The sequence below is a fragment of the Erinaceus europaeus genome, chromosome 2 (assembly GCF_950295315.1).
Source record: "Erinaceus europaeus chromosome 2, mEriEur2.1, whole genome shotgun sequence".
Lineage (NCBI taxonomy): Eukaryota > Metazoa > Chordata > Mammalia > Eulipotyphla > Erinaceidae > Erinaceus > Erinaceus europaeus.
Window position 1 is genome coordinate 82,538,310 of NC_080163.1, and position 25,369 is coordinate 82,563,678.

General features: G+C 37.2%; 1 protein-coding gene across 3 annotated transcripts in view; it reads left to right on the forward strand.

Moving 5' to 3' along the window:
* The window catches only part of SLC7A2 (solute carrier family 7 member 2), a 76,364-nt gene extending 54,463 nt beyond the window's left edge, over positions 1–21,901 (forward strand). Inside the window, exons 2-13 of one of the 3 annotated variants that reach the window (XM_060183444.1) lie at positions 2,059–2,174; positions 2,387–2,777; positions 3,165–3,320; positions 4,085–4,250; positions 6,023–6,156; positions 7,151–7,373; positions 9,313–9,452; positions 12,090–12,192; positions 15,421–15,626; positions 17,189–17,355; positions 18,350–18,458; positions 21,635–21,901. In XM_060183444.1, the coding sequence (XP_060039427.1) occupies positions 2,402–2,777; positions 3,165–3,320; positions 4,085–4,250; positions 6,023–6,156; positions 7,151–7,373; positions 9,313–9,452; positions 12,090–12,192; positions 15,421–15,626; positions 17,189–17,355; positions 18,350–18,458; positions 21,635–21,831 (1,977 nt within the window). In that variant the 5' untranslated portion in view covers positions 2,059–2,174; positions 2,387–2,401 and the 3' untranslated portion in view covers positions 21,832–21,901. Of the gene's footprint in view, positions 1–2,058; positions 2,175–2,386; positions 2,778–3,164; positions 3,321–4,084; positions 4,251–6,022; positions 6,157–7,150; positions 7,374–9,312; positions 9,453–9,697; positions 9,835–12,089; positions 12,193–15,420; positions 15,627–17,188; positions 17,356–18,349; positions 18,459–21,634 lie in introns of all 3 variants that reach the window. The other 2 variants (XM_060183439.1, XM_007516285.3) reach the window with 2 other exon arrangements.
* The last annotated feature ends 3,468 nt before the right edge of the window (positions 21,902–25,369 follow it).

The following is a 25,369-nucleotide window of genomic DNA, read 5'->3' on the forward strand; positions in this document are numbered from 1 at the left end:
GAAGTGTCTCTTAAAAACAACTTTAGATTTTTGTATAAAACTCCTTATTATTCAGTAAAAATGATTTTAATAATAATTTTCTTTTACAGAAATTAAGGTCAGAAAATACTTAGTTTTATAGGGTAAATGCCAAGTTTTCAGAGAAGGTATCAAAACAAACTATGATATTAGTTTGGGTTTTTTTTAATTGCTATAAAGCAGTTCTACCTTCATAGATATTTGTGCAATAAAAGTGGTAAACGTGAATTAGAATTTTTAAATGTTAAGTACATTTAATTGTATTGACTTACAAGTTCCAAGTTTAATTAGATTCTCTGTTCTTATTTCCTAGTTTGCTGAGTTATATTGTTGGCAAAGTCATAAAGACATTTTCAATTCTTTTGTACAAAGTTATTAATTGGAGATCAGTTAGAAGTTAGAAAAACATACAATACATGTCATGCATGGTTTGGCTACTTTTTATGTGGAAATAACCAATAAATATAAATAAATGTGTATTTTACTACCAAGTTATACTTAAAGTAAACATTTATAAGGTTGTTTTCTTTTTATTTTAATAGGACAGAAGGGATAGAGAGAACTGGGGTGGGGGGAAGAGAGACACCTGCAACCCTGCTTCACTGCTTGTGAAACCCCCCCACAGCAAGTGGGGACCAGGGACTTGCACCTGATCTTTGCACATAATAATGTGTATACTCAACAAGGTACGTTTACCCCTGGCCCCCTGTATAGCAGTTTAGGAAAATCCAAGAACAGTTGAGGGAACTTTTTTTATTCTATAAGTTTTGAGTGGCTCTACATTAAAATGAAATTGAATGAAATTAGAGATGCATATATTGGATAAAGCTGTGGCATACATAATGGTGGTTATATCCACCTAATTTTATTATGCATATTGGTCTGTAAATCTTATAAAACTAGAGACCATATTTATTACCAAAACATACTAAATGACTTTTTTTTTAATTTAAGAAAGGATAAATTAACAAAACCATAGGGTAGAAGGGGTACAACTCCACACAATTCCCACCACCCAATCTCCATATCCCACCCCCTCCTCTGATAGCTTCCCCACTCTCTATCCCTCTGGGAGCATGGACCCAGGGTCATTGTGGGTTGTAGAAGGTGGAAGGTCTGGCTTCTGTAATTGCTTCCCCGCTGAACATGGGCATTGACTGGTCGGTTCATACTCCCAGTCTGCCTCTCTCTTTCCCTAGTAGGGTGGGTCTCTGGGAAAGCGGAGCTCCAGGACAATTGGTGGGGTCTTCAGTCCAGGGAAGCCTGGCCAGCATCCTGATGGCATCTGGAACCTGGTGACTGAAAAGAGATTTAACATACAAAGCCAAACAAATTGTTGAGCAATCATGGACCCAAAGCTTGGAATAGTGGAGAGGAAGTGTTAGAGGGATACTCACTGCAAACTCTAGTGTACTTTTGCTTTCAAGTATATATTTTGCAGTAGTTTATGGATATGTGTGAACATATGCTCTCTCTCACAGAACCTGGTGTATATCTAGGTTTTTGGACTTTGTTAGAAAGTGAACCACCTGGGATGGAATTAGAGAATACTATGAAAGGAAAGATGTCACCCAAGTAATGAAGCTGAAGGGTTGTCATTCCACACGTGAAGTCTCTAGACACAGTCTGAAGTGAAGCATGTTGAGGTGGCAATCGTTGTGTTGATTAGGTTGTGATCGGCAGATGCAATATTATTTGATATGGATTGGGAGAGGCATGCAGGAAAGTGGGCCCTATCCAAGGGTTCCAGGACTGGGGGAAGTAGAGGCTCTATAGTGGAGATGTGAGGTGCCTGCTGTCTTAGGCTTCAAAAAGACAACCGATAGTTACTGTTATCATCACATTATTTGGTAATTGGGTTAACTTTGAAAAGTCCTTTTGTTAGGGTTTGCTGTACAGTACCCAGTATCTTGTATATAGCTGTGCTAATGGTTGCTACTAAATGACTCTTAAGCACAGTGCAGCAGGGCATATGAATTGAATGAGAGAAGAAAACAGAGAGAATGTAAATCATGTGTCAACTCATCTTTTTGCTTGTAGTGAGAATAGATGGGCATTTCTACCGGCATAATTTTAAATATTTGAACAGCAAAACAGAGGATAAAAATCTTTAAATCACCCAAGATTCCTGTTCTGTTGCTCCCCAATTAAATCAGGTATTACAGTTCATTATAAAAAGGACATATACGAGTGAACTCTAAGAAATCTATAGCATTGGATTAAATTTTCCTGATTGCTGGGTGCCGCACCTACCTCTCCTAATAAATAAAAAATTACAGGTGCCCTAATTATGTAAGGTAAGGTAGTTCATTGAATAGATAATAATACTGCCACATCAGTTTCTCACCTCCTCCCTTTTCTTCCTCAGGTTACCCTCATCAGAATGATTCCCTGCAGAGCAGCACTGTCTTTTGCCCAATGTCTTATCCGAAGAAAAGTTGTCACTTTGGACAGTCTAGAAGATACCAAATTATGCCGTTGTCTGTCTACCATGGACCTCATTGCCCTCGGTGTGGGAAGCACACTGGGTGCTGGGGTTTATGTCCTTGCTGGAGAAGTCGCCAAAGCAGATTCTGGTCCCAGTATTGTTGTTTCCTTCCTCATTGCTGCCCTTGCTTCAGTGATGGCTGGCCTTTGCTATGCTGAATTTGGGGCTCGAGTTCCCAAGACTGGATCTGCATATCTGTACACTTATGTTACTGTTGGAGAACTGTGGGCCTTCATCACTGGATGGAATCTCATTTTATCTTATGTGATAGGTATTTTTATTTATTTTTTTTAAGCAAAAATCAGTCTAAGTGTCTGGGAAGGTAGTTCAGCAGGTAGAGTATAGGACTTGTATGCATGCTACCTAGGGTTAATCCTGGGCTCTTGTTCTGCTTCCTCTCTAAATATGCCTCCTAGTGGATTTGAAAATATGTTTTTATTAAACCTATTTAATATACCTAGTTACCTGATTGTGCAGTTTATGAACTTGAACATTTAAATGTTATTGTATAATTATCAAATTTTCAAGATAATTTCATATGTGAATTTAATTTTTTGTTTCAATTCTCTCCATGTTTATCCTAGAATAGAGTGATAAATGATGATATATTATCTGTATGTCAATGACGTGTTCTTTTAACGTTCTGTGTTTTGTGAAGGTACATCAAGTGTTGCAAGAGCATGGAGTGGCACTTTTGATGAACTTCTTAGCAAGCAAATTGGCCAATTTTTCAGGACATACTTCAAAATGAACTATACTGGCCTTGCAGAGTATCCTGACTTTTTTGCTGTATGCCTTATATTACTCCTAGCAGGTAAGAAAATCTAATTATGTATCTCTCCACTATAAGCTGAGCTGTTAAAAGAAAAAAGGTTTTCCACTGAATTCAGATCTCAAGTTGATAAGACCACGTGGGACACTTAGACACCTAAGTAACTGCTGGAGAACATAGGTCTTACCAGCCTGGAATCACTTTTCATGTACTGGTATATTTCAAAAGTGAATAAAAAGTGTGTGGAATGGTAGAAATTCACAAATGGCATTTTTTAAAAGATTTTTTAATTTTTTAAATATTTATTTAATTTTCTCTTTTGTTGCCCTTGTTTTTTATTATTGTTGTTATTTGATGTTGTCGTTGTTAGATAGAACAGAGAGAAATGGAGAGAGGGTGGAGAGAAAGAGAGACACCTACAGATCTGCTTCACCACTTGTGAAGCGACTCCCCTGCAGGTGGGGAGCCGGGGGCTCAAACCAGGACCCTTATGCTGGTCCTTGTGCTTTGCGCCACATGAGCTTAACCTGCTGTGCTGCCGCCCAACTCCCACAAATGGTGTTTTTACTCAGTGTGAGGCACATTGTTTCACATTACTAGTCAGAGATTTGCCAGAATGACCATGAAGTTTTATTCAGGGACATTCTTCATAGTTTGACAGTGGAATAAGATATATAGAATGTATGCAAGTTAGATATGTGAATGTTAGTGAAATAAAAATAATCTTCTAAAGCCAATGGTTGGTTCAATAACAGTGCCTTTTTAAAAAGTTAAGTAAAAAATTAAAATATCTTTTTCTTCCATAGGTCTTTTGTCTTTTGGGGTTAAAGAATCAGCTTGGGTGAATAAAATCTTCACAGCTATTAATATACTCGTCCTTCTCTTTGTAATGGTTGCTGGGTTTGTGAAAGGAAATATAGCAAACTGGAAAATCAGTGAAGAGTTTCTCAAAAATACATCAGCAAGTACCAGGTAAAAATATTCGAACATTTTCCTCCTCTAACTTCCTTGTCTGCTTTTTTCTTTTTATTGTCTTAAATTACATTTTTGTATAGAGTAATATTTCTCAGACTTATCCTTATGTGATGTTTCCAAGGGGTTTTTTCTTCTAGACTCTTTTTCCTTGGGTTCTCAAACACAAATGAGTCCATAAGTAGGCTCACTGTCAAGCATCTCTTTGAAGTCTTGCAGCTGCTAGTTTCTATCCTCAAGCTCTGCTCCAGGTGTAGGGGGAGAGAAGGAAAAAAATCTAATCATCAAAGGAATGATTTTTTTTTCCCCCACAGGTTTGCCATTTTAAACATCAGTGGGTATTTTGAAGTAAAACATCCTTTAGTTCTTCTCATGGGACCACCTTACAGTCTCACTGTGTTCTTTCAGCCTTGCAAGAATTTACAGTTGTAAAATTTTACTGTTTTTGAGGTTGTAGTAAAATTGTTTGTGCATTTCACAATAAACTTGACACTTCCAGAAGTTAAAATAAGGGATCTAAGATATATCAGTGGGTAGAGCACACATGTAAGAAGTCCTGAGATTGATCTTTGGCACCACGTAGACTCACCATGGATAATACCAAGGGAACTCCATGGCTGGTGGAGTCGTGTTTGGTGTCTCTCCCCTCTTCCTCTTTCTGTTCTTCTTATCTATCTCTCTCCCTTTCACATCTCCCCACCTTTTCTAAGTATATATAATAAAGTATTGGGTGAGGAAGATCACTCAGTAATATCACATCTGTAAGAGACCCTCTGTTCATTCTAATAGTTATATTTATATAAATAATTTCAGCCTAAGACAATTTAAGCATTGTATTCTCATGTGTATATAAAATAATATTACAAGAAAAGCTATTATTTAGAGTTAGGTACATTATGTGTTTTCCTTCACAAACATATATTTTTTACTTTTTTATTGAGAGATTAATGGTTTACAGTATTGTTGTTGACACATGGGTACAGATTCACAATTCACCATGATAACCACTCTCACCTCCAACTAAATATCCAGGGATAAACCTAACAAAAGAAGTTACATATATATTTTATTGTTACTGTCCTAGGACTTCACTACTTCTGACTAAATTGTTCAGATAGAGAGAAACAGAGTGAGTAAAGGAAATACAGACACCACAACACTGGAGCTTCCGGTAGTGTAGTTGGGGTTTAGCTTGAACTAGGGTCACACACATGGCAGAGCTAGCACCTTCCTAGGTGAACTGCTTTGCTGGCCCACATTCATTGTTTGTACCCATTTTGATGAAGAAAAAAGCTGTGTCATATGGTTTTACACAGTTGTTGACATGTAATAAAATATTCAACTACAGTGTGATTAATCAAGCCTCTAGGGTATTCTTTTGCACCTTTTCAAGTATTTTATTTATTTAGAAGTACAGTCTGCCCAGCTGTGCATGAGAAGGGAAACTGCATTTCTTTGTCTCAGATCATGGTCCATAATAGACTCTCTGCTCTCAAACTTGGGCCTGGCTGAGAGTGGGTCTGAGTATCTTGCTTATGCTACTGAACAGTTATTAACCGAGTGTTGTTGACTGGAAAGGCTGTCATTGAGGGGGCATCATCAGATTCTCTACGACAGGGTGAGAGATTAAAGGTTTATTACTTTGACACTAGGAAATGACAGCTTCAAAGAGGTGATAAACCCAGTAGTTTTCTGAGACTGTAGTCTGAGACAAATTGCCATAGAAAAGAGTTTTCTATGAAGATAACAATTCATGTTTTTCCCTTCTTTAGAGACCTGCCTTTTGAAAATAGTACCAGTATTTATGGAGCTGGTGGCTTTATGCCTTATGGTTTTGCAGGAACTTTGGCTGGGGCTGCAACCTGCTTTTATGCTTTTGTGGGATTTGACTGCATTGCAACAACTGGTAAGAATAATCCTGGCCCTACTGTAGAAGGAAAATGTGTTCCTCGTACCATATTAGTGTCTATGGTGGCAGCAGAGGGCCAAGGAAAGAAAGTGGAATTCTTGAGACACATACTGTATGTATTAAAGAGAAATAGAGTAAAACTCTCTGGGTCCTGGTCTCCATATCAGTAAAATTAGAAGAGCAGTATCTACTCCTCAAGTGTTATGAACATTACCTTAAATGTAATACACATAAAAAAATACTTTCCGAGATGGCCAATACTTTATAAGTGTTAGTCATAGTTACTACCTATCCCATTCTATATATGGAGTAACAGAGGACTATCATGCTCTTAAGTTCGTTCTCTCTCTCACCCTCACTTTCTCTCCCTCTCCTGCTCTTTCTGTCTCTCCCTCTCTGCCTCTCCCCACCCCTCTCACTCAGCTAGTGCACTGCTCAACTCTGGCTTGTAGTGGTGCTGGGGATTGAACCTGGAACTTCTGGTGCCTTGGTCATGAAAATCTGTTGCACTACAGCTAATATTGTCTCTCTGACCCTTAAATGTGTCTCTTTTATAAAACAAAACGTATTGTGACAGTTCTTTTCTGTTAGTTCTATACAAAACTATAATAATCTTCATGCCAGAACCACTCTTCAAAATCATCATGCCAGAATTACTATCCAACTGCTTCTACTGGGTACATATTCCATGCTCCAAACTATGCTTTTTAAAAATTGAAAATATATAGTTTAAAGTAAATATGGTTTGTTTGATTAAGGGGGGAAAAAGATGTACAGAATGCCACAATAGTCATTTAACCTTTCTGGATGAATCATTTTCCAGAGGGATTCAGACTGCTGTATTTTCTTAAACATTTACTAGTGCTGATACAATATAATTGGAGGTTTTTTGTTTTGTTTTTGTTTTTTAATCTGGGAGTAGAAGAATAGTGAATGTTTTACCTTTTAATGTTTTATTAAGCATGACATTTTTTTGTTTCTATTTCCTTAGGTGAAGAAGTTCGAAATCCTCAGAAAGCTATTCCTATTGGAATTGTGACTTCTTTGCTTGTTTGCTTTATGGCCTATTTTGGAGTCTCTGCTGCTTTAACACTTATGATGCCATATTACCTCCTGGATGAAAAAAGCCCCCTTCCTGTAGCTTTTGAATATGTTGGATGGGGTCCTGCCAAATACGTCGTTGCAGCAGGCTCCCTCTGTGCTTTGTCCACAAGGTATATTACATTCATCCTTGGGGAAGGGCCTGTTTGATTTATTACAAAAAAAGGAAGAATCACCTTTATAGGTTTTTAAAATAATATTTATTGAGGAATGTATTACCTAACTATGCATTCTCTGAATAGTGTGACCAGGATTGCTACAGAAAAATTTGATGTGTTAGAGCATTATACTCCATCAGTTAAACGTCACTTTTCGTTTTGTTGTTTTGAAATATTAACAGTCTGCACTTCAGTAGAAACCTGTAGGGCAGTGGAATTCTTATATGTATACATGCATACCTTGCCACATATTTATATATTTATTTATTGTAGAACTTTATAGTGTCTGTACTAGGGTGTTTCCTTGCTGGGCTTGTTAATTGTAGTGCTATAGCCAACTTGAGTCCTATTGTACACTTGACATTTTCATCTGTCTTCTGAAATAATATTAAGTCTGCATGAGTGGAAGTTGTATGCTTTGGCATTGCTAATGATAGTGTGTTTTGTATTGTGAAACATTGAGACCTCTTAGTATTCATCAGAGTGAATTTGGTATAGAAAGTAGAAATAATTTTCAAATTAATGATGACATTTATACATCTATGTGAAAAAGAAAGAATAGTTCAGTCTTAGGTGTTCAGATTTTCAGTAACTGCTTGCTTTGAGAATTTCTCAGAGTTCCTGAGCTTCTTATATTTCAAATTAACATATGACCATGGATAATTCATTCTAGTTTTATACTATTCTCTAAAATAGTATTATAAAGAGAGACTTCATATTTTTTCTTGACTACTAATTTTTAATGAGAACATAATTCTCTGAATGTCCAAAATTAGAAAATGTCAGCCCAGTTTTCTTTTTTCAAAACTCATTTTATTTTCTGTCCAGGATAATGTAACAGTAATTCAACATTACTCCCATTGATCTGTCAGCCATCAGTTGTGTTAAGGTCTATTCTGAGCAATTTCAAATTGTTTTTAAAAATCTGAACTGTGTAAATTTAGTGCTACTCTGGCTGTACAAGACATGGACAAAGATTTATCCATGGCCAAGCTCAACCCAGTTTCATAAAAGATGAAAAATGCATTTTTAAGAACAAAATTATCTTCTTTTTATACTAATTATATAATGTATGTGTATTCTACACATTATATATTGTGTGTAATATATAAGAAGACAAATATACCAAGTATGTTACTAGTTATATATTAATATTATTTTTATATTGCATGTTTAAAATAACTTATTTCTTTTCTTAGATCATTGTTCCTCACACAGCTAAGTTAGATATGGAGCGGTTCAGTCGTAAAAACACAAGTAATTCAAAACATCTGAAACAAAAGTCATTTTATTAAACTTTACTGTTTAATCATGGTTGTTTATACATACTAATTTTACAGTTAATTTCTTTGCCTTTTTGCTACCATTTGATTATCTTAAAGTTCTGAGAGTTATCATCCATTTGATCCAATATAAAACTATATGAGAAAAACAATGGTGAAAATAAATACAAAGTGAATAATTATTGAATAAATTGACCATTGCTATGACATAAAATTACATACTCTATTTTAAATACATTGGCATTTAGGTAATCTGAGTTACTGTCACTAAAATTATCTTAATGATATATTTGTCTTGCTTTTTTAATGAAGTTTTAATTGCATAGTTTTAATTCAGTAATTATGGGCATGCACAAATTACTTGGCATTATTACTTTTAGTGTGATAACTTTATTGAGCAAATATCTGCAACAGAATAATCATTAGCTTGATGGTAAGCATTGGCCAGTATTTGTAGTTGCTTGACTGCAGTATATTTTGAAGATAGTAGCACTTAATAATCACAGATGTGGTGGTGAATTTTATGTAATTAATTTAATTTAATTTAATTCCTGGGATATAATCTTGCATGAATGTGTTTGCTATACTGCATGTGTTTGCTTTTTATTCAGTCTTCTTGGATCCATTTTCCCAATGCCTCGTGTAATCTATGCTATGGCGGAGGATGGGTTGCTTTTCAAATGTCTAGCTCGAATCAATTCCAAAACGAAGACACCATTAATTGCTACTTTATCATCGGGTGCAGTGGCAGGTGAGAGAGAATTGACTTTTATTAAGAAAAGGGGAATTGTTTTTCATCAAGGATTTTGAAAAATGATGAATCAGGTGCTTTTCTGATTTTAATTAATATGAAGGTCAGTAGCTTTCAGTTATTTCCTACCTTGAGTATTTTTGCATAGGTTTTACATTCATTGTGTCCAGTCTTTACCTGTATATACCTGTGTAGAATAATACTTGTAATAACTCATATGTGGATTCTGAATTTTTCTGTTCTAGTCTCCTGGGCTCTATGTTTCCTTTACCCCGAATTCTGTTTGCCATGGCCCGGGATGGTTTACTGTTTAGATTTCTTGCCAGAGTGAGTAAGAGGCAGTCACCAGTTGCTGCCACATTGACCGCAGGGGTCATTTCTGGTAAGCTTTACACACAGACTTTTTCACACTGGAGTTGAATGCTTTGTGCACATGCATGGACTTGTAAACAGGGTCTGCTTGCAGTGCATGTAAGTTAAGTACAAAATCACTGGTAAATTAAGGTATGGACATTGGGATTCTACCTGAAAATTGTGGTGGTGGTCTGCTGGAATGTATTCTCAATGGAATTTTTTACTATTCTTTAATTTTTGGGGTCTTCTAACAAGTATGCTAATTGTTGTAATTTTTCATTATCTATTAGGTATTAAATGCTTTTCAGATGGGTGAACTTGCTCAGGAGATTAAATTATAGATATTAAAATGTTATTAATATTTAATTTTAAATTACTAATGAAAAAAATGATTCACCATTTTCTTTGTTCAGGATTTAAATTAAATTGACTAGTGCTAAAAGATTACAGAATTTGGCCATTTTGATTGTTTTTTAATATTTATTTATTTATTCCCCTTTTTGCCCTTGTTTTATTGTTGTAGTTATTATTGATGTCGTCGTTGTTGTTGGATAGGACAGAGAGAAATCGAGAGAGGAGGGGAAGACAGAGAGGGTGAGAAAGATAGACACCTGCAGACCTGCTTCACCGCTTGTGAGGCGACTCCCCTGTAGGTGGGGAATGGGGGTTCAAATTGGGATCCTTATGAGGATCCTTGTGATTTGCGCCATGTGTGCTTAACCCACTGTGCGACCGCCCGACTCCCTGATTCTTATTTTAGTGATTCACTGTATTAATATATTAACAATGTAGAACCTTATTATTTTTTTTTTGCCTCCAGGATTCAGTGCTAGCATTACAAATCCACTGCCTCTTTTCCATTTTTATTGGATAGGACAGAGAGAAATTGAGAGGGATATAGAGGGAGAGAGAAAAAGAGACACCTGCAGACCTGCTCTGCCACTCATGAAGCATACCCCCTGCTGGTGGGGAGCAGAGTCTCAAACCCAAGTCCATGCACTTTGTACTATGTGCGCTTAACTGGGTGCATCACCCAGGCCAACAATAGAGAACTTTTAAAGTAAGACATGAAGTATCATTTTTTAAAGAAACATGGTATGTAGAAAGCACATAGTAATGTTGATTTAAGTGAAACTCAGTACTTGTAGTTGTAACCTTGCTAAATTAGTGTATCTATAAAACGAAGCTAGTAGTCCTATTAGGTCAAGCCACACAGAATTGCTTCGTTTGGTGTCAACTACTGACAATTTTATATATTTGAACATAAATAAATCCTCTGTCTTATAGGATTTTTGCATTGAAAATTTATATTGAAAGCTCGATGAGATGTTTAAGACATGTTAAGACATGGATAGAATGTAGAGTTTCCTGATAGGAATGATTATGTAGTAAATCAAGTTTCTAGTATCACTATTTAATATCTCAATGAAGAAAAAATTGTTTACTGCAAGTTATTTATTCAAACCACAGAAAGTCTATTTTGCCTCTTCCTATTTGGGGGATTTATTTATTTGGGTTGCAAGACCATAGATTAGCTGTCTGCTCTAGTCAATTTTTCTGGATGGAGTGTACAGTTATACTTAGAGGTAAATGTAGCCTCTACTAGAACCATAATTTACTTGGAAGTTATTTAAAAATACAGTTAGAAAATAAAGTGATACTGTAACATGTATGGCAGAAACTTTTCTGTTTGGATTTTTTTTTATTTTTTAAAAAGGAACTAACCAATATTTCTTAGTAGTGTTTGGTCATCAGAAACATCAAAGGAAAGTATTCTGGCATATAATATACTTACTCTTTGCCAAAGCCACTGTTTTGGTTTTTTTTTTAATTTATTTTGGATAGAGACAGAGGAATTGAAAAGAGATGGGGGAGATAAAGAGAGGTGAAAGTAATACCTGCAATCCTGTTTCAAAGCTGTGAAACGTCCCCCCTGTAGGCGGGGACCAAGGTTCTTGAACCTGGGTTCTTGTGCACTGTAACCAGGTGTACCACCACCCGACCCTCAGGGCCAGTATATATTTAAGTAATCTAGGTAGATGTGTTTCGAAGAGGGGTGAGGGTAGGGGAGAGAAAACACTGAGGTTTATATTAGCAGTTTAATTGATTTGAAAAACAGCTTATTAAATGTGAGAATTATATTTTTGTGCTATTTGACTTATTATTGGTAATAACACACACAAAATAAGTATGCCAATCAACTGTGCCTGCCTTGAAGATTGTCATCTGTGTGGCATCTTGTCAAAGACCTCTTTCTTCACCATTCTTGTCTTTTCCTACTAGCTGTGATGGCCTTTCTTTTTGACCTGAAGGCCCTTGTGGATATGATGTCCATTGGCACTCTTCTGGCCTACTCTCTGGTTGCAGCCTGTGTTCTCATCCTCAGGTGAGTTGTTTTTGATGGAAGATGTTTCTGAAAGGTATGAGTCAAGTGGAACCAAGTGAATAAAATATTTTTAAAAAAGACTTAAAAATCATTCTTGTTTTCGGGGAACTAGAAGTCTTACAAAGGGCAAGAAACTATGGAAATTAAAATCATCATGATTATTCACAAAGGATCAAATATATGTCTAGAGAGATAGATCAGCTTCTTAGAGCACCAAATTGTGTATCTGAGGTCCTAGATGGTACAGGTTTTATCCTTGGCACCACTTTAGATCCGAACTAAACAGTGCTTTTGTTTTCTCTTTATTTCCTTCTTTATCTCTCCCTCTCTCATTCTCCCTCTCTTTCATAATGAATATTCTTTAAAAAAAATAAATATTACTTTCAGTGAACAATTGACCCTATCTATGTAAACAGAAAATTCTCAGGATATATAAAAACACTTAAAATACATTTCTTTTTTATCTAATTACTCAGCAGCTAATGTTTTATTTTATTTTTATGTGTTGCCAGGATTGATGTCAACACCTTGTGCATATACGTTGCCATGGAGTTTACCAAGAGATGTTGTTGCTCTCACTCTGTGGCCCAACTTCTTGTTTTATATATTTTTTCTGATTTTATATATATATTATTTTTTTCTTTTGTTGCCCTTGTTGTCTTTTTATTGCGGTAGTTATTGTTGTTATTGATATCCTCGTTGTTAGGACAGGGAGAAATAGAGAAAGGAGGGGTAGACAGAGAGGAGGAGAGAAAGATAGACACATGCAGACCTGCTTCACCGCTTGTGAAGCGACTCCCCTGCAGGCGGGGAGCCTGGGGCTTGAACCGTGATCCTTACACCAGTCCTTGAGCTTTGTGCCACATGCTCTTAACCCACTGCGCTACCGCCCAACTCCCTTGATTTTATATTTTTATGAGAAAGAAAAAGACCAAAATACTGCTCTTTGATCCATGGAGTTCTGCCCATCTCTGTCCTTGATGCTCTTATGTGTGTTAGGACTCAAGCCCAGGGCCTCACACATATCTGGTGTGTATTCTACCCTATGAGCCATCTTCCTCACCTGCCAGTTGCTAATGTCTTATACTAAAAATTTGAGTAAAAAGGCACACACACATAAATAGAAAGGCTATTACTCATGGAATAGTAACTTACATTAGTGGGGGAAAAAACTAACCTAAATACCAATAGGAGAATGGTTAAATAAATGAGGACCCTTTTATTAGGTGGACTCCTCTACAAATAAAATTATTTTTAATTATATCAAGAAATGAATCTTGAGGCAAAAACTAGATGCAGCGTATGAATTCAATATTAATAACAAATTTTACGTAAATCACTTCTGCATTTGTATATATGCATATGAAATTATACCAAAATGCTCTGTATGGTTAGTACTTGGTAGTGGCATTAGAACTAGTTTCAGTTTTCATCTATATTTCCTTTGCATATTTTATCAGCTGCTATATTCTTATTTATTATCTTTATTGATTAGATATAGACAACCAGAAATCAAGAGGGTGGGGGAAGATAGAGGGAGAGAGACAGAGAGATATCTGCAGCCCTGCTTCACCACTTGTGAAGCTTTCCCCCTGCAGATGGGGACCAGGGGCTCAAACCTGGGTCCTTGCACACTGTAACATGTGCAATGTGCGTTCAATCAGATGCACCACCACCCACCCAGCCCTATATTCTTTTTTTTTTCCTGGAGGGAAAATATTACTTTTAAATATAGGTGGCAGCTGGATCATCAGTAAAGCATAGTTCTTATGTGGGTTTTTCCTTAGATTTTTGTCCCTAGCACTACATGTGCCTGAGCATCTTTCTTTGAAATGCATCTTTAAAAATAAAGCAAAGCCCTCTCAATTACTCCCTCTCTCTCTCTCCCTCTCCCTCTCTCTCTCTCTCTCTCTCTCTTAGAATTCATTTATTTATTCATGAGGAAGATAGGAGGAGAGAAAGAACCAGACATCACTCTAGTACATGTGCTGCTGGGGACTGAACTCGGGGCCTCCCGGTTGAAAATTAAGTGCTTTATCCATTGTGCCACGTTCTGGACCACTCAGTTACTCTCTGTCCTATCAATCAGTCAACCAATCAATAAAGTAAAGGCAACTTTGAGAGAAGAGACCACATGGGGAAGGCTGGGCAGATACTAGGAGATGAAGCAGGCTAATATCTTGCTGTTGGCAACCAAGGAAGAGGGTAACTATATGAGAACTGACGCACAGAACTGAATGGTGGAAAAACAGCTGGTTGCAATCAACCGGAGTAAACTGTAGGACTCAAGTAGGAAAGTAGAGGGCAAGAAAACCAGAGATGAAGGTTGAGATAGGTCTTTTGAATGCTAAGCTGAAGAGGTTATATATTATTCTATAGCTGATAATCAGGCAGCCTGTGCTGTTCTTGCTGGCCAATATTTCCTTTAGCACTGGTATTTTCAGGGAGGTCACTTTATCACCATTGGATCACTTAAGAGCCACGCAGTGGCTCAACCAATAAAGTGCACAAATTGCCAAGTTTGAGCTCCTGGTCCACATTTGAAAGGGAAACTACACAAGCATTGAAACAGGCTGCAAATCTATCTCCACACTCTCATTCTATTTCTTGCTGTTTCTATTATAATTAAAGAAGGAAAAAAACAAAGAGGGGAAGAGGGGCGGTGGTAGCGCACCGTGTTAAGTGCACATAATACAAAGCATAAGGACCTGTGCAAGGATTCTGGTTCGAGTCCCCACTCCCCACCTATAGGGCAGGTCACTTCAGAAGCGGTGAGGCAGGTCTGCAGGTATCTTTCTCTCTCCCTCTCGTCTCTCACTTTCTCTCTGTCCTATCCAATAAAAAAATGACCACCAGGAGCCATGGATCCGCTGATAACCCTGGGGGACAAAAAAAAAAAAAAAAAAGAAAAAAATAGATTGGGGTGTCAGAAAAGTAATGACATATTTTTCTGTTCAAAAACACATCATGACTTTTCTGATAACCCAGTAAATATAACTCTCTTCTGCATATCATACATATCTTGTCAGAGAAAATACAATTACTGCAGATATTTTGTGACCTGCTCAGCATACTGTGGGGCTAAAGTCAGGAAAGGAGTTAATTTATTGTGCAAGCTATGATTCTTATTGTATAAAATGTCATTCACTCTTCAGAGTTTTAGATGCTTGTTTAACTTGGATCAATTATTTAGTTGGGATAAAGACACAGATATTTATTTGGGGACAGGTACCAGCCTGGCTTATCATATCAGCAGCCCAAGTATTCTCCTGAGAAAGACGGCCAAGAATTTTATTCCACCTCAGCTTCAAAAACTGAGTCCCAGGTCACCATGCTGCAAAGACAAGGCTTCAGCCTACGAATGCTCTTCTGCCCTTCCATTGAGCCTACACAATATTCAGCATCTCTTGTGAGCTTTCTGGTTGGAGTCCTCGGTAAGTGCTCTTCACTGCACTGCAAACACGACTAAGCTATATGTAAATGGAAAAGGGAAGATGTACAACAGGACAAAAGGTCTCACTTTAGCCAAGATTGGGTCAACAACTACCCTGAACACTGAGTAGTTCAAACCATTGTATTAGCAGGATAATTTTGTTAGATCTTGGTCATTAAAGAGTAAGGGAAGAATTTTCCTTAGATAAAAGTGACAGAAATATAGTTTTGCTATGCTTCATTAGTTGTTAGGGTGCTCCCTGTGTGAAGCATCAGGGCAAGTGTACCTGTAAGTAGGGGGCTGAGGCCCATAGAAACTGAGGAACGATATAGGAAAACCTGGTTTGTTCATCCACAATTATGTAAGGCATTTGAAATCTCAGTGCCATTGATTGAGTGCCACCTATGTGCCAGGAATGCTGCTGAACTTTTAAGGCACCAAGGGAGATATTTACTCACTGGATTTTACAGAATAAGATTGGTGCTTTCAGGTATATATTTTGCCCTATTTTATGGATACGTGTGAACATATGCTCTATCTCACGGAACCTGGTTTTGGGACTTTGTTAGGATTGAACCTCCTAGTATGAAAGGAAAGGTCTCCCCTGAGTAATGAAGCTGAAGGGTTGTCATTCCACACCTGAAGTCTCTGGACACAGTCTGAGCTGAAGCATGTTGAGGTGGCACTCATTGTGTTGATTAGGCTCCTATCCTACGGTTTTGTTAATGTCTCCTTTCTTAAATTAAAAAAAAAAAAAAAAAAAAAGTATACCCTTGCGACAACAACAACAACAACAACAAAAGATTGGTGGTAAGCTCAGGGAAATAAAGATTTTTCTGTGTGTGATAGCACATAGATGAACCCCCTAGCATAAGTTTCATAGTTAGAAATAGGTAGGTGAAAAAAAAAAAAAAAAGAAATAGGTAGGTGGATATCGTGATGCAACTCGCAGACAACAGATATATATATATATATATACATATATATATATGCCATAAATTATATATATATATATGTATATGTATGTATGTATACATATATAAAATAAGATTGGGAGATAACATAGATAAAAATATATTGTGTATATATACACACAGTCATATCTATATATATGGTTGTTTGCTTTACGTTACGTAGCAGTAGCAATATTTCCAATAGCTAAAAATGGATAAACTTGAACATAGACTATTTGGAAACAAGGAAATAGCCACCCCTAACAACGTGCCATCAATCTATGTGATATAGTCTGAGATGCAAATAAATGGGATCCAGATGGCACTTGCGCAGGAAAAGTATGATAGCAGTGCTAGGAGGGAAGGGTGACTTCTAAGGAGGAGAAGGTCATGAGTAAGCAACTGTTTTTTTTTGTTTTGTTTTGTTTTTTTAATCAGTAAGATGGGCCATTTCTTTCCAGGAAGAAAATAAAGAATTTTTTTGTACTTGATGAGATAGATTATTATAAAGAACTGATGGCATATCCAACTACATGACATGACGTGAAGAATCTGAGTGGCACTTGTTCATGTGTGCTGATTGTGTTTTATGAATATGTCACTATTGCAGCATTTCTCATTTTGGGCCTGAGTATTTTAACCACTTATGGAGTGCAAGCTATTGCTGGACTGGAAGCATGGAGTCTTGCCCTTCTTGTGCTGCTCCTTGTTCTCTGCATCGTCATTGTTATCATCATTTGGAGGCAGCCCCAAAACCAGCAAAAAGTAGCCTTTATGGTATGTCTGATGAAGACCAATGATCATAAATTTGTGCACATTTCTCTCTGTGTTAATTTTTTTTTCTTAAGAAAAAAGGTGCTTCTGATGAGGTCAGTCAGTGGCCAAGATCATAATTCCTTTGAGATGCTTTTATTTGTCATAATTTTTGTCTCTCTGTGCTGGTTGTCTTACTTTTTCAAAAAAAAAAACTTGAATATGCCCCTATCACAGATTGATAATATATAATAGTAAACACATCCCTTATCTAATAATCTATAGTATGAGTCAACTATTTAATATTTAGAAAGCCAGTACCAAGTCAGAATTAGTCTCACCAAAAAGCCTTTCTTCTATAAATAAGAGAATTCGGTTCCTTTCAAATTAAAAGTAGATTTTGGCATGAAGAGGATTCCCTTAGAGGGGGCTGGGTGGTGGTGCACCTGGTTGAGTGCACATGTTACAATGTGCGAAGACTCAGGTTCAAGCCCCTGTCCCCACTTACAGGGAGAAAGCTTTGTAAGTGGTGAAGCAGGGCTGCAGGCTCTCTCCCTGTCTACCCCTTGTCTCTCGATTTCTGGTTGTTTCTATCCAATAAGTAAATAAATAAAGATAATTTTAAAAATTGTAAATAAAATTAAGAAAAGAGGGTTCCCTGGATACTACATATATCTGGATTCCAGAGGCATTTCCTCTAGATACCTCAGAGCTAAATCAGTAAATGCCAACCTACATCAACCCCCTTATCAATTGTATGTAGCTGTGATGCACATGTTAATGGACTGGGTAAACCCCATGCTACTTTAGGCTGCAGTAAACAGTATGAAAGGTGATGGTCCTTTTAGTGGGCTCTACAAGACTTTTTTTTTAATTCTGGTTCCCTATTTTGTAAGGATATAAACTCACTGGCACATTGTGAAAGTATACATTAAATTTATAGCCAGCGTGTTGAAGTAATTTGGGGAATTTGCTGTTAAAAATACATGTATGTAAAAAGATGTTTTTCCCCTCACAGGTTCCACTCTTACCATTTTTGCCAGCTTTCAGCATCCTGGTGAATATTTACTTGATGGTCCAATTAAGTGCAGACACTTGGATCAGATTTAGCATTTGGATGGCACTTGGTAGGTCTTTTAATGTTTTTGGTCTTCTGAACTTCTGACTCCTGTTTTATGCGCTGTGATTAGAGTAATGCATCCCTTTCCCTTTTTTTATTATTATTTTATTAATAAAATGGAAACATTGAAAAGACCATAGGGTAAAAAGGGGTACATTTCCACACATTGCCCACCCCCAGAGCCCCATATCCAATCCCCTCCTTTGATAGCTTCCCTATTCTTATTCCTCTGGGAGTATGGACCCAGGATCATTGTGGGTTACAGAAGGTGGGAGGTCTGGCTTCTATAATTGCTTCTCCACTGAACATGGGCATTGACAGATTGATCCATATGCCCAGCCTGTCTCTCTTTTTCCCTACTGGGATAGGGATCTGGGGAGGTGGGACTCCAGGACACATGGTGGGGTCCTCTGCCCAAGGAAGTCGGGACAGCACCATGTTATCATCTGGAACCTGGTGGCTGAAAAAGAGTTAAGATATGTGAGTCAGGCGGTAGCGCAGCGGGTTAAGTGCACATGGCGCAAAACACAAGGACGGGCTTAAGGATTCAGGTTCGAGCCCCCGAAGCAGGTCTGCAGGTGTCTATCTTTCTCTCCTCCTCTCTGTCTTCCCCCTACTCTCTCCATTTCTCTGTCCTATCCAACAACTATGACAACAATAATAACTACAACAATAAAACAAGGGCAACAAAAGGGAATAAATAAATATTTTTTAAAAAGGTTTAAAAAAAAAGAAAGAGTTAAGATACAAAGCAGAACAAATTGTTGACTAATCATGAACCTAAAGGCAGATAAATATTGGGGTCTCCATTTTGGAAAAAGCTGGTAGGTCTGTTTTAGGTATATTCCAGAGGACCCATGACTTTACTAGTTTTTGCCTTCGCCTGACATCTGATATGCAGGTGAACCCAGGTTATTGTCTGGGGAGATGGTGCCATAGTACTACTACTAGCGTTTGCCCTTCTTCTGCAGCCAGTCAACAGCGTCAGGTTGAGCCTGATGTAAAGTTTCGAGACCTCCTTTGAATCTGGAGAGGTGGCAGTCGTTGACTATGTGGGTCATAGTCTGTCTGTAGCCGCAGGGGCAGTTTGGGTCGTCTCTGGCTCCCCAGCGATGGAACATAGCGGCGCACCGGCCATGGCCTGTTCGATAGCAATTGAGGAGGGCCTAATCATAACGTGCTAGGTCAAAGCCGGGTTGACGCTTGCAGGGGTCTGTGATGAGGTGTTTGTTCTCGACCTCAGCTGACTGCCAACTCTGTTTCCAAGAGACTGGAACAGAGAAGTTCAGTGTAGGCGTAGGGGACCAGATTGGGTGACGAGACGTCAAGCGTTGGACAGGGTGGGCGAAGATATCCGCGTATATTGGCAGGTCCGGTCGAACGAGCGTAGACGTGGGAAATGAACTTAGATGATGCTGCATCCCGACGACTATCTGGCGGGGCGATGTTGCTAAGAACTGGCAGCCATGGAACCGGGGTGGAAGGGATGGTTCCAGAAATTATCCTCATGGAGGAATATAATTTGGAATCGACCAAGTGGACATGGGGGCTACGGAACCATACTGGGGCACAGTATTCTGCAGTGGAATAGCATAATGCCAGAGATGATGATCGTAGTGTGGAAGCGCTCACGCCCCATGAGGAGCTGGCCAGTCTTGCAATGATGTTATTCCTCGTGCCCACCTTTGCTACAGTTTTTATGAGATGTTTGTGAAATGACAGGGTGCCATAGTTGGAGAAAGGACTAGGAAGCTGGATCAGGGAAAAGAGTAGCTCCCAAATATGGGGAAAGTATATAAATATTGTTAAGTGTAAACCCTACAGGTTTGATCTGAGACCCAAACAAAATCATTCCCCCTACTTTCTTCCTCTCCCTAGTTTTACAACCACTGAGTGCTTGATTCCAGGCATTTACAAGATACTTTTCTTTCTTCAGTTGTATTCCTTTCTGGAATTCTGTATGATTTTTTTTTTCTTAAAACTTTTCATGAGAAAATAAAGCCCCAAAGAGTCAAGGGACCTAACTTGTAAAAAAAAAAAAAAAAAATCTGTGCAGAGTCACTTTAAGTATTTCAAAACCAGTAATTCCCGTGTAACCCTGAATTTCTGGAGATAATTTCAGCTGATAGCAAGTAATTTCTTCTCTAATACCTAAAGTTATTTTTAGAGCCATGAGGTAGAGTTTAGCATTAAACTAAAGGAGTGGGATCATTTACATTTGTATTTTATTTTTATAATAGATTTTATATTATATTTTTATTCTTATTTCTTCAGATTTCCATGTGAAAACTGAATTATAATTAAGAATTTAAAGTTGGTTATAGCTGAAACAGTGAGCACAGTCTTAAAAATGTGAAGTGACTTGTCCTTAAGTTTAATTGGCTTAATTTCCTTTGTAAGCCACCAACCCATTTGAGTCAATGGGAACTTTAGCTTCAGTCAGTTTTGTCCCGATTTGGAGGAGTCTTATACTATGTTGTGGAGTTAGGATGGTTTAGCCTTGGGCCAGAGATACTCATCCATGCTGGTTGCAGTAACTTGTACTTTTTCTGTCATTAGATCTACTTCCTGTAGGTAACTCTTGTCAGTGTCAGGGATCCTGACAGGAATCATATACCAATCAACTAAGCTCCTAGCATTCCTTTAGAGTCCTGCCACCTCCCCCTGGTGTTAACCAGGAAGCTGTTCCCAAATCCCCAGAGTATTGTGACTATAGGCCTCATTTTCCTACTCTGAGCCCTGAAGAATTTATTTATAATAAGACAGACAATCAGATGGTAGGTGAAGGTGGAGAGGAAAAGAGACACACCTGCAGCATTGTCTCACAACTTGTGAAGCTTCGTTTCTGCAGGTGGGGATAGGGGGTTGAACCTGGGTACTTGTAACATGTGCACTCAACCGGATGCACCATCACCCGGCCCCTATTTACTCTTTTTAAAAAATATATTTTTTTTATTATTGGATAAAAACAGAGATAAATTGAGGGGGGAGGGGAGATAGAGAGGAAGAGAGATACCTGCAGCCTTGCTTCACCACTCATGAAGCTTTCCCCCTGCCATTGGGGACCAGGGGTTTGAACCCGGGTCCTTGTGCACTGTAATGTGTGTGCTTAGCTGGGTGCGCCACTGCCTGGCCCCTTTACTCATTTTTCTAATCATCTAAGTCATTTTATTTTTCCCAAAGGTTTCCTGATTTACTTTACTTATGGCATTAGACACAGCCTGGAGGGTAATCCAAGAGATGAAGAAGATGATAAAGATTCATATTCAGATAATATTAATGCAGCAACAGAAGAAAAATCTGCCATACAAGCAAATGACCATCATCCAAGAAACTTCAGTGTACCACTTGTATTCCATGAAAAGACAAGCGAGTGCTAATGCTTGCAGGAGCAGAGCTGACCCTTTGTAACATGCATATCCTAAATGGATTAAAGCACAATGTCATCATGCTAGGTTGTCATGGATTTGCTACAGACATAATTCACTCTAATTTATACTTATTCATCTTGACAGCGCCTTATATGGTGAATAGAAGGAAAATCTCCTGAGCTCTCTCCTCAGTGATGATTATCCTCAAGTTGTGGGAGTGAAGAAGTATGGGTGTGTATGTGTATGTATTTACTGGGGAATACAAATGTCAGAAGTTGTTAATGTCTTACTATTGCTGCATTACATTTTCCTGGTGTTGATCGTTAATCTGCATATCTTACACACTGAAGTGGAGTAATCGCTAAAAAGTTTTGTATGTGTCTTGTGCATTTGGGGGATAACAGATGCTTTTCCTTATTCTATTTTATTAATGCCATTTTAGAACTTGTTGAAAATGCATTTATCCATCACAGTGTCTACCACTAGTTAGGAATAAGAGGGGATAAGAAACGGGCCTTATCTGTATGTTATAAATGCAAGCAATGAGCTTAGTAAAGTCTTGTTTTGCTTTATGAAGCATGAGAGTTTACTAAAACCTTAACCAATATGAGTGTTTGTGTCTCCCATATTACACAGGGTAGTAGTAACATCCTGCATCACCAGTTGACAACCCTTTTGATCCTCAGTGGTCTTCAAGAGCAATAGTCCTTAAACAGGAGGTCTTAATCTGTTTTAAATGGTATACAGCCTACTTTAGCCCATCCAGGGGTCTGAAAGAGGTAATGTGATCTATAAGAAATAATTTGTGCTAGAAAGTGAAGATGATTCCTACCTCAGGAAGTGTGTGTAAATCATAGTTATGGGGAGAAGTTTGAAGATCTGACTTAGACCTGTGCTTGGAGAAGTAGATCCCAGCATCCTTGTTTTAAAAAAAGTTACTCAAAGTAAACCAAGAATTTTTTTTTTAGGTCACATAATTAGTAGATTAATTAATACTTCATCCCACCACTTGATAAGTCATTACAGTTATTTTTAATTGCCACCAGGGTTATTGCTGGGCTCAGTGCCAGCACTATGAATCCACTAATCCAAGTAGACATTTTTCCTTTTTCTAATTTTTATTAGATAGGACAGAAAGAAATTTGAGAGAGGACTAGGAGATAGAGAGAGAAAGATAGACCTACAGACCTACTTCACCGCACATGAAGCAGACCCCCTGAAGGTGGGGAGCGTGGCCTCGAACCCAGGACCTTGGGCTTGGTAATGTCTGCGCTTAACTGGGTACACCACCACCCAGCCCCTTCATTATGATTTTTTTTTTAAGTTCATCAGGCACAGAATTCACTCCTTTGTTTCTATTATCATTTTGTATTGTCCTAGATATGAGGGACTACAGGAGCAATTTCTGTCTTTATTACATGTATAACAGGACAAACTGAAGGGGTATGAAAAGAGATAATTCCCCATTCTGGTTTTATATTGCCTGTTCAGACATTCAAGGGCATTTGGCCCAATTTGAAGGGTTTTAATATAATTCGAGTCTGGTTTTTCTTTTTAAAACACTTTAGAGGTATTTTATGCCCCAACTTATATAGTATTGGACACTTAATTTCATTTATTTTAAGATAATCACACTAACACTATTAATGCAAACTCCAGTATCCAAAAAAAATCCTATCAATGGTTGGGGAATAAAATATTTTTATTAAACATGGTTTTTAATTCACTAAAAACTTAATCAACTTATAATGTAAACAGTAACTTTTTATGAATAGTTTTATATGTAAGAGTCTCTACTTAGTATCTTTTACTTTATAGTATTCTCTATTGCCTGTAGTGTACTTTGCTTTTTGTGAATTATTTTTTATAAATAATTAAATGGCTCACGAAGGAAGACTAAAGTCTACATATTTATTTATGTATAGGTTCCATTCCTAGGCTGAGAGCTATTAGTTGACCAGCTAAATCCAAAGGCAAAGAAGACAACTCTTTTTGTGAACTCTTAACCAAAAAAAATGGTTATTTTCTTGATACCATAAAAAACTAAGTTGCAATTCTTTTATCTGACCAAGAGTTTATTATGATGTAATATTAAACAGATAGAAAGCCTGTGTTTCTGACTGCTTGTGTGGTACCCCTGACACCAAAACTATGACTGACATTCCACAGTTTCCAGGGTTCACATGGTAAAATCTGAAGCCCAGGATTATCTTTCAAGCTGCATGTTTTACCAGGAAGTAGATGAATAAGGGTAAAATATTTTTACAATGTCTGTAGGCAAAAGCATAACTCCTGTTTTTATAGCTGTATACTGAGAATCCTTTCTCTTCTATAATCAATCTAGAATAAGCCTTTCTCACAGGAGACCTAAAGAATTTTATATATGAATATTTAAATCTTTTACTGTAACGAAGTCAAGAAGATAGTTTGTAATGTGATAGGCAGCTAAAAGTGCTATTCCCGCTGTGTTCAATTAGCAGAATTTAGTTCAATTTTTTTGCACATTGAAATACTTTGTAAACATATATCTGAAAAGATGCTCTGTCAAGTAGCTGCTTTTTTGTGAAAACACGTGCTCATGTGTGTTTGTGTGTGTGTGTGTGTGTGTGTGTGTGTGTGTATTGATATGTATGTGTATGTATTTCAGAGTCAGTGTATAAGTCAGTGGGTTTGTGATGAGTTTTGAAAATGATACCATTGTATAAATTAAAAACCCAGCTGATACAGAGAAAATTTGTTTTATATTCATAGGATGCTTACACAAAATATTTAGGTTTTAAGCTATTTTGAAATATATAACAATTTTATATGTATAATATTTTCTATGGGTAGATTCTTTAAGAAATATATTTATAATGTTTCTAATATCAAGTCATTATACTCTAGTATATTATTACAGGTGCTTTATAATCTGAAATAGACTTGGGGTAGGAGGCATTAGGGTCTTTCTGTGTATTTGTTTTGGCTATAACTTTACTTACATCTCTATTTTGTATGTGTTTTTTAGTAAAAGTCAGTATTAACCAGCTCTCTGACCACTTCTGTCCCTATATTTAGATCCATAACTTTTTAGACAAAATGTCTTTATTTCTTAAAATTACCAAAAGATTTTACATAGATTTGACTGCCAGTTAATTATATATGATTCTTGCAAAAAAAAAAAAATTAAAATTCACAAACACATCGTCTTGATTGTGATTCATTTAAAAGCAGCTTAAATGCTTTGCTTTTGTCATAGACAGTATGTTCTCTTAACATTTTTCAAGGAAAAACTTGTCAAAATAGCACCATTTATTTTATACTTTAACAGAAAAAAGGTTCGTTAATGACCATATAATATAGACCATTCCTGCTCTATATTTAAGAAGGCAGCTCTGCAAGCTCCAGTTCAAAAATTATTTACCAGAAGTATCTCACATAGGTGTATATTTATTAAATACGTATTATCATTTTATCATGGAGGCAAACATTAAGTAAACTAAGAATAAAACATTATTTAGGATATATCCATCGGGGAAAAAAATGTCAAACAATATAAAAGTTTACT